General features: G+C 43.3%; 1 protein-coding gene across 1 annotated transcript in view; it reads right to left on the reverse strand.

The window, feature by feature from the left end:
- Kif5c (kinesin family member 5C) overlaps positions 1-7,365 on the reverse strand; it is a 137,117-nt gene extending 129,752 nt beyond the window's left edge. Inside the window, exon 1 of the mRNA XM_076866131.2 lies at positions 7,240-7,365. Within this exon, the coding sequence (XP_076722246.2) occupies positions 7,240-7,365 (126 nt within the window). The remainder of the gene's footprint in view (positions 1-7,239) is intronic.
- Positions 7,366-10,215: the final 2,850 nt, after the last annotated feature.

The following is a 10,215-nucleotide window of genomic DNA, read 5'->3' on the forward strand; positions in this document are numbered from 1 at the left end:
ACAGGAGCCTGGTATGAGCAGCTGGGGGAAGGGGGCAGGCAATGGACATCCTAATCTTTGGTGGGGAACCGAAGCACAGATAAGAAGACATGGGGTAAGGCTAGGGTGGCCTGGAGTACCAAAGGCCTAGAAGACCCCACAGAAACATCTGGGGGTACCAGGAAAATGAAGGAGGGTCTGGACCATCCCAAGATAAGTCAATCTGACAATATGCAGAGAACTCACCATAGGTGGGTCTTACATTTTCTGAAGGCCTCTTGTGGACCAGCCTCTATGCTCAACACTCTGTGTAGTTAGCTGTTTAAACATCGCAATACCCTAGAGGGAGACTGCTGTTATCCCAATTTTACAGATGCAGAAACTGAAACTTAGCGTGGTTTAAGAATTTTCCCTAGTTCATAGAGCTAAGAAACAGCAGAGCTAAGAGTTCATGATGGACTATCTAACTCATCCCAGGTTTGATGCTGGAGAGATGCTAAGATGGACTCTATTTTCTCCCTGGCTCTCTGTGATTTTTTACAAATTCACAACTCAATTCCTCTTAAAAGGAAGTTGGATGATATACATCAAGGACAGAGCTATCTCTGCCAAAAATTAAAATAAAATAAGACTTTATGAAAAAGCCTGGGAGAAATAAGGTGAAACTGGATCAGCTAAGGGGCTTTTTTTTCCCCCCCAATTCAACAGAAACCATTAGGGAGTAGGTCGTTTTGTTTTTGCTTTTTTAATAAGTAGACCCAGGTGAGAAATTTAAGAACCAAAGGGAAACCACAGGTGGGGAGGGATCCAATTTTAAATAGGAGAGAAGAACTGAGAATGTAAAACATTATCATTAAGTTGGGGAGATGTGGGAGATACACCCAGGTGGAGGCAGAGGGAAATCTCCAGTGATACCCACGTTATTTAAGAAAATGCAGAAATTAGCATCTATGAAGACTTGATGCCAGGGAGCAAAAATAAGAACCGTAAACCAAGATTAATTTACTAAGCAACTATACAACTATAGTAAAATAGACAAAAACATTAAAAAAAAAAAAAAAAAAAAAAAAGCTATGGCCCAAGAAGCTTCTCTCTTATGTGAGGAACACACTCAATTTTATACATGAGCATTGCAAATAAAAGGAACAGCTAATGGAGTCTAAAACTAAATGTAACTAAATGAGCTTTGCCTTCAATGTGGCAAATAAAATTAAACGAGTGGCTTATTCCAAGCTGGAAAACAGGGTGAATAAAGCCTAAGAAATATTCAGAATGCAAGAAGGATTTCCAGAGGACAGAGTAGGGTTGTAATTTGGAGAACAAAGCTAATTCTGGAAATGAGGATAATTTATAATTAATTATTATAACAGGAAACATGGGAAATAATTAACCCTTATTGAGCATCTTCTCTGTGTCAGACACGGCTTGACCACTTCATTTATTTCATCCTGATGACCCTGTGAGATAGGTCATTATCTCCACTATAAATATGACAAAAATCAAGGCCCAGAAAAACACTCTTGAAAAAAAGCCCCACAGCAAGCTAATGGACCCATACTCAAGACTTTTCCACCTGCTTCTATTTTCCCCCTCATTTATATGACTGTGTGCTCATTGTGAATACTGCATGGTCACCAGTAATGTGTGCCTGATTATAGCAACTCTATTGTGTTCACTCATTCCAGGATTTGAGGGTATAACTATAGGAAACCACGAATCCATTTACAGGGTATAGAAACATCTCTGAATTTAGGGCACAGAGGAATGAAGGACTGATATATCTTGACACTACTAAATTAGAATGTACATCAAAGTGACTGACTAAACTATTTAAAACTTTGGCTTAAGATGTTACCACTTTTAGATGAGAAGGCAAAATGGTACCACCACTTTGGAAAACAGATTGGCAATATCTTATAGAGTTAAGCACATAGTTACCATATGATCCAGCAATCTCACTTCTGGGCATTTACCCAAGAGGAACAAAATTTTATGCTCACACAAAATCTATACACAAAGGTTTATAGCAGCGTTACTCATAATCACTCCACAATGGAAACAACTCAAATGTCCCTCCACAGGGGATTGGACAAATAAACTGTGGTATGTCTGTATAGTAGAAAACTACTATGTAAAAATAAATAAGTAAACAAGTAACACACAAGTAAATCTCAAAGAATCATTAAGCAAAAGAACCTAGACTCAAAAAAGATACTTCTCAATATATGATTCCATCTTATGACAATCTGGAAAAGGCAAAATTATACAGAAAAGAACACATTTGAGGGCTTTTGGGGGGTGCGGGAGGGGGAGTCAATAGAACTGTTTGGTATCTCAATTATGATGGTGTATAGTAAGCCCCAAAGACATCCAGACCCTCTAGGCTCCAGAATTTATGTGTATGTTAATGGTACATGGTAAAAGGGACTTTGCACATGGAAATACAGAAGCAATTAAGGTTGCTCATCACTGACCTTAAGACTAACTCAGATTATTGGGGGAAGGGGCTCAATGTAATCACATGGGATCTCAAAAATGGAAGAGAGAGGCAGAAGAGTCAGTGACAGGAAAGGTTCAGAGAATGAGGACTCAATCCACAGTTGCTGGTTTTAAAGACGGAGGAAGAGGGGTCAGGCAGCTAGGACAACGTTGTGGCTTCTGGATGCTAAGAACAGCTTTTAGCTAATATTCAGCAGGAAAAGGGATATCAGACCTACAAGGAAGTGAATTCTGCCACCAACCTGAATGAGCAATACCTAGATTCTCCCTAGACCCTCCAGAAAAGAACACAACCCTGCCAACACTTGGATTTTGACCTTCTGAGATGCAAAAGAGAGAAGCCAGCTGCCCTACTGACCTATGGAGACTATGAGATAATAAATTTTGTTATTTTAAGCCCCTAAATGTGTGGTCATTTGTTAGAGAAACAATAAAGCACTACTACAGGAGAGTTGCCAAACCCTGGGTATATATCAAAATCATAGAGCTATACTCTAAAAAAAAAATGATATTACTATACACATTTTAAAATTTAATTTTCTTACTTTGAAAGACCTGTAATTACCTGTATTTGTGGACCAAAAGAAAAGTTCTAGGATGTAGCCATATGTCTTTACTTTTTTAGTCCTTAATCTCCAAAATGCTAATCATGCCTGATTTGGTCTCTGTCCCAGGCCCTCCCTTCCCTGTCCATCCTCTGCTGAGAACTAATCTAAGCTTCCTGTGACCAAAGTCACTGTCCTTACCACTGTCCAGTTCAGGGTTGGGTCTAATATTTTGTTGTAGCTCTCAAACAGGTCAGAGCTTAGATTGTCTCAGGAGGAAGCACTAGACATTAGCAAGACTTGGAGTCTCAGGACTGCAAACAAGAGAAAAACCCAACAAGAAAAAACTGAAATGAGAAAGACTACTTCAAAGAACTACTGGGAACTCATCAAGTCAGAGATCTTCCATCAACACAGTCACTTCAAAACCACTAGGCAGAGCCTGAAGTATTGGATGACTTGCCAGGACTTTTAGCAGCTAATAGAGGACTACTCTGAGGAATGCTATAACCCTAATACTTTTCTCTGAAGAGTTGATATGTTACAGAAAGGAGCTCCTTCCCTAATGGCCAGCCCACCCCACCCTCCACTTCTAGCTCACCGTCAGTGCCATTAACTCTCCTAATTTTTAATAAAGCTGAATGCAGTTTATTCCCAATTTTCTTATAACATTTTTAGTATAATGTTATTTTATCAGACCTACTCAGAAGAATGGCATTTCTCTTTAAAACTGTTATAACTACTTCCCACAGCCTACAATCAATCAAAAGTTCCATAAAGTAAGTATGTCAAAGGGAAGATTTCCAGAATCAACAAACAGATCAATAAATATTTAAGTGCCTTCTACGAACAAGGCCCTGAGAAGTACATAAAAGCACAACATGAGTAATCCTTATCTCTACACATGGCTTACAAATAATAATCAATAATTGAAGGGGGAAAACTGTGAGATGATATACAAAATAAATACTTCAGGGGTTAAAAGTGGGTGAGATTAAATGTCAGGGAATAAAAGCTTTTGCACAGGAATGGTGGAGGTGATTCCTCCAAGAAAGGCCATTTTCTTAAAACAGAAATCTAGAATCTCCACTTATAAAATCTCTCCTTCGGCGTACACTTCCATAACAATTGAACAGGACTTTAAAGAAAAAAGTGAACTGGGAGGGGGGGGGGAGTGAACTTAGTTTCAAAAATAAGGAATTTCTGTGGTTCTGAATTCGGACTAATAGCTAACTCCACCAAAATTCATTCTTAACTGGTCTCTCTACTCAGTGAAAATGGGTACTTTTCAGAAAGAAAACCTGGGACAGGTTCTAACTGAACCAACTTAGTGTCTATCTACCTGGAGTATAAAACACAATACAAGCTTCCAGAACTGTCTTTAGATGCATGTTATTAATTAGGAACGGGAAAGTTTCTAGCATGAGCCAATCCAAGTTTCAACACACTGTAGCATCTGGCAATCTTCTGTTTTATACTCTAACTCACCACAAAAAAAAAAAAAAAAAAAAAAAAAAGCATACAGTAACATTTATAGCAGCACTATCCAGACTAGCCCCAAAGTGAAAACCATCCAATTATCTATAAATAATTGATGGATAAATAAATAGATTTATATCATGGAATACTACAGAATAAGGATAAATTTGTTGAGAATAATGCTGATCACAATGAACATAAAAGGGAATATACTATAGAATTTTATGTATATAAAATAAAACTAATCATAAGTCAGAATAGTGGTCACCCTAAGTCAAGGGAAATTAAGGACTGGAAGGAATAATAGGCATTAGGGTGCTGAAATGTCTGTTTCTTGGTCTGTAAAGCGGTTATAGGGAGCATTTACTTTGTAAAAAGTCATCAAGCTGTACTCTTAGTGATAACCTTTTTCTATATGAATGCTTTATTTCTGGGACTGGGATGTAGCTTAATGGTACAACACCATCCCCACCACAATCATCCAAAAAATGAAGGCTTTATTTCAACAAAAAGTTTTCCTTTAAAAAAAAAAAAGAAAAGTGTCCACTTTATTAAAGTATTATACTAGGATGATCAATACTTGCTTTCCAAATGAAGAGCAACATGTGTATTTGCATCAACAATTTTTGTTTATATTTCTCATTTATGTGGGAGTCTAATTTAGTCAATACCATGCATATTTATATGGGAAAAAATATATACTCAATGTCTTAGTATTAAAGAAAGAACTCTAAAATTAACCATTTCTGCACACACAGATCAAAGACAATGCACTTTGTGGAATGGGGAAGTAAGGCAGAATAGGAAAAAGGGAGGGGAAGAAGCAGCAGTAGGGAAGATGGTGAGAACTTTAAAGCCTCTGATGGGAAGGTGACAGGGTCACCAGAGCATGCATATTTAAAAAAAAAAAAAAAAAAAAAAGATGTTACAAGGCAAGGGGCAGGAACTAGATGTCCCCAGCAACTCCCACTCTATGTGAAATAGAGGATCAGACTGGACACACTCTCATTGAAAGCTTCTAACCATATCACTAACCCATATATGCCATTAACTGTAGAATTTCCTTCTGTCAATAACTGTAGCAAATACATTTTTTCTACAAGTTAACACTAAGCAGAGAGAAAATCCCTTCTCCTGCCCTCATAGGTCAAGTCTCAAAATGAATGTCCATCCACAAAGCATTTGGAGGTCAGGACTTCCAGATAGCTTGAAAATGAAGAGGGAAGGGGTATTCAAGAGGAACTGTGCTCTTAGACTAGGTATAAGTTAAAACCTCGATGCCAAAGCCTTGCCAAGGGACCTCTATTGCAGAGAGCGCCCATTTACTGTTACAAGCCAGCACCTGCTAGTCCCAGGGCCTTTCGCAGGACTGCAGCAGACAACCTTGCCAAAGATTCTGGGTAGAGCCTGGACGGGTAAAAGTAGGCCTCTAGAGATTGAGAAAGGCCAGGATTCTTCCTACCCTCAGAAAATTGTCACCTGTCAATCACTTGACCTAAATACACTAGTCACTTGGGGGGATAGGGGGGAGGGGGTTAGTTGGAGCATGCTCAGTGATCGGGATGACATCACTTAATCAATGCTAGGGACGGGAAGGCTGCATCAGCAGCCTGGAGCGGGCTGCCAGGAACCTGTCAGCAGGGACCTAGTGTCTCGCATTAACTCGGTCCCTACCCACGCGGCTTCTATACAAAGGGGGCACCGTCAACCACTCACTCTAGGGACAGAGAACCGGGAACGGGAGAAGAGGCTAGGCAGATTTATTTCGTTTGACATATTCCTTTAAGAACTAAAAATCACTGGTATTCCTCACTACCACCAGCAGCCCGAGCTGCAAAGAGGGAGCGGAGTTGGGGGAGGGGAAATAAGGGAGACAAGGTGATCAAGACAGAAGGGGCTCCAGCAATACACAGTAACAACTTCTTTAGCAGAGAGGGGCTATTTGATTGCTCTCTGGACTCCCTCTTTGCACCGACTCCTCTCCACCCAGCGCAACCCACATCAGAGGGTGTGTGGACACCAGGTGTGTGTGGGGGGGAGGGGGGGAGATCGTCCCTGCAGGGAAGGCACACATACAGGGCAGCCTGGAGTGACAGGAAGCAGAAGGAGGCACACCAGGCCTTCCGAGGACATCAAGACCACCAGTGTGCCCCTCCACCCTCCACCTTCAACTCGCAGAGCAAGGTGAAACATCCCGGGCAGCCACGACCACAAGACTGCGGAAGCTCCAAGTCAGCCAAGGCTAGGATTTTTCCTTTTTCTTTCTTTTTCTTTCTTTCTTTTCTTTTATGCTAAGGTCGTGCAAAGAAACAAAATGTTCGCTAAATCGAACTGATGCCTGGAAGCATTTGTGGGTTGCAGAGCTTATACTTTTAAGGGGGGGCCTGGGCACCGGGCTAGAGGGCAATCCGAACACGTTACCCACGCGGAGGCGAGTGTGGGGAACAATAGGCCCACCCGGGCCCCCACCCCGTGAACAATGGCGGATCTGAGCCCTTCCTCGCCCCCCACCCCCACCCCCGCCACCCAGGGCCCGCCTCGCTGTCCCCAGTATCCCCTCCACCAGCCAGAGAAGGAACCATTGGGTGGGGCAAGAGGGGTCTCCCGTCGTGTCCACCCAGGAGGGCAGCCCCGCAGGAATGTCCGAAGGGGCGGCCCGAATTCTCCGCTCCGTTAGGGCGTCAGGGCGCCGGGCTGCGGCGGGAAGAAGGGGAGGCCAGACGCCCGGACCACTTACCCCGATCACCACGGTCTCGTCGCCTTTGAATTTGGGGATGAATTTGTCCCCCCGGAGGATCTCCGCCTCGTTGAGGGGCCGGAACCGGCACATCACTTTGATGCTGCATTCGGCTGGATCCGCCATCTCGGCCGGCCGCAGGGAGGGGGCGCGGGAATGGGTGGGGGGTCGGGGCTGGGCACCACAAGCGAGGAGGCCACGAACCGCACCGCCCGCAGCTAGGCCGCCTCCTGCAGCCTCCCACGACGCTTCTCAGCAGGTCATCGCGAACTCGGCCAGCTGGGCAGCTCGGGTCGCTCGGAGACCGGGAAGGTGGGCACCCTATCAGCTTCTCGCCCCGCTGGCTGCAGACCGCCTGCCCTAGGCCTGCCCTGCCGCTGCCCTGCGCCCCCGGCCCACCTGCCCGCGACCACGAGGAGGGCGGACAAGGCGATGCGCAGGGAGCGAGCCTCGCCCGGCTCAGACCTCCCGGGCTCCTGCGCGCTCAGCCATCCTGCATCAGCACCAGCGCGCTCCACCGCCTCCCGGCCCGCCCCTCGGCCCCGCCCTCCCCCTCCGCCCGCCCCAGGAGGGTGACATCAGTGCGAAATCCGCTCGCCCCCGCCCGGGTCCTGAGCCCGGCGCATTCCGGGACTTGTAGTCGTTCTATCATCACTAGGTCGAAGGATGCTTGGGGCTACCTTGTGGGGACAAGACTGTGCCTGGATGCGACTTGAGAGAACTGCAGGTCTGGTCTGGCTGCCCAAGCCAAGAATAGGATGGAACTCATATCCAATATTCCAAGTTAAAATCTCTATAAATAACCAACTCTTCACAAACATGATCCCAAAAAAGAATCACTACTTAAGACAGTATACAACCGAACAGTTACTGAGTATTTTCTCTGTGTTAAAGAGTTTTGTAAGAGGTATGAGGAAGCAGGGCGTGGGGGGAGGGGGCGATGAGATTTGCATGGGTATTTGGAAACCAGTTAGACCTGAAAATGCCTCTTCAGAAAGAAGTTCATAATATATTTTGGCTCAGGGGCTCCTTTAATAGCTGGTGAAAGTTAGAGACCTTTGCCAAAGTAAAAAATAAAATAATAATAATAAAATAAACCTATGCACATCCCACAGATTTAACAGACTATTTCGAACAGTTGAAGTACAACTGAAGCCTGCCAATGAATCCCAAGTTTAAAACATCTCTCTATTAATTATATCAATTTAGTGAACCTCTGCCTAGTGGTTACTAAAGGAGTATAAGCAGAATGTATATAGAATTGTGTCTAAATTTCTATACAGAATGTGCCCAGACCCCTATCATCAAATTTTATTCCTACTTTATTTAGCTTTATCTCTTGCCACTTCTTGTCATGATGTTTATACTCTGGCAAATACCAAACTACTTGTATCTTCCTGCATTCACCTCTTGCTCTTCTTGCTTATGATATTCTGTTTAGGCCAAATGCTCTCCTGGAGTCACCCATTCCGTCGCAATTAATAAGTATATTAGGGGTTTTATGGGAACCCAACTGGAGCTATTAATGCAAAAGAAGACCTTGTCAGAAGAACACAAATTGATCTCGATTATTCAAGAAGTGATTAAACAACTGAACCAGAAGGCAGGGTACTGTCAGGTAGCCTGTTCTCTCAGCCTCACTCTTTCTCACTCAAGACTACTCCTTCACATGTCAGAAAACCCAGCTGCCAGTAGCCTCTCCCCTTCTCCCCATACTGGGGATGGAACCCAGGAGCATACTACCTCTAAGTTCTGCTCCCAGTCTTTCTAAGTTGCCCAATGTAAAGAGCAACTGTGTTCTGCTCTGAGCCTTCATTACTCTGTTATGTAAAGCAATAGTTTGCCATAAGCTACTCCATTCTGAGTTTAAGTGCTGAGGTAGAATGCCTCTACACCTTGTTTGTATAAGTAAACAACTACCATCTGCCTGGCACAACCAAAAGGCATAATCTGATACTCATGCTAATAAGAATGACCACCTGTGAACTTATCAAATTAATCAGCAGCATGTGGATGTACAGTATATCAAACTCATCAGAAAAACCAGTACCATGAGTTTACTGAACATAGCAGATCACCAAATGATATAAACCCCTAACTCAAGACCTATAAAAGGAGTATCACCCTAAGACTGAACATGGTAGCGCCCTGACCCTGTCACATGGTCACTCCTTACCAGCCTTGCCCAGGAAAATTGCCACAGTGGCAAACTTCCAAATCTCTGTCCTCAGGCTTTAGCAGAGTGCAATTTCTCCTGCCCTTTATGACCACAGTCAAAATTGACACTGTGAAACTGCCATCTAGACCTTGACCTAGAAGAAGTTCCTGCAGTTTGACAGCACTGCAGCCAGAACAAGTTATTTGGTTGGTTCTTAATATTATCTGACCACCCGCAGTGACTCTACATTCATATCTGCTCTCTGCCTTTGCTCTCAATTCAGCCTTTTGACCCTTGCCTTAACGTTTTCACAGCATTTCTGCATGCGTGCGTGCATGCATGTGTCTTTAGTGTTATAGATATTAAAAATTAAGACTGGAACAAAAGAACCTGTGATTGCCCTGCTTATGACTACTAGGTGACCCACAAATATTCAGTGAACTGAAGCTGATGAAAATGGTGTAACCTGGGAATTTGTCATTCCATAAATTCTGACATTATGAAAAGACACAAATGTGTTAATCTATGTTAATGATATAGCACTCTCACCACACACTGGGCTGGCCTTGAACTTGCTATCCTCAATCTCCTAAGTAGCTGGGATTGCTAGCAGGTACTACTGCATGAGGCTCTGGTATCATTATTCAACATCTACCACTAGATACAGTTAGATGTTTATTCTGAATTTTGATTTGAAGAATCCTAGGAAAAGTCTATGAATGGCTTAGGCCCCTAGACCACTCAACTAGAGTCATGGACTTTATAATATAATAGAGGAATCCCATAGTGGGAAGTTCCTAAAAGAGTCTGAGTGATAT

Source organism: Callospermophilus lateralis, chromosome 9 (assembly GCF_048772815.1).
Source record: "Callospermophilus lateralis isolate mCalLat2 chromosome 9, mCalLat2.hap1, whole genome shotgun sequence".
Taxonomy (NCBI): Eukaryota; Metazoa; Chordata; class Mammalia; order Rodentia; family Sciuridae; genus Callospermophilus; species Callospermophilus lateralis.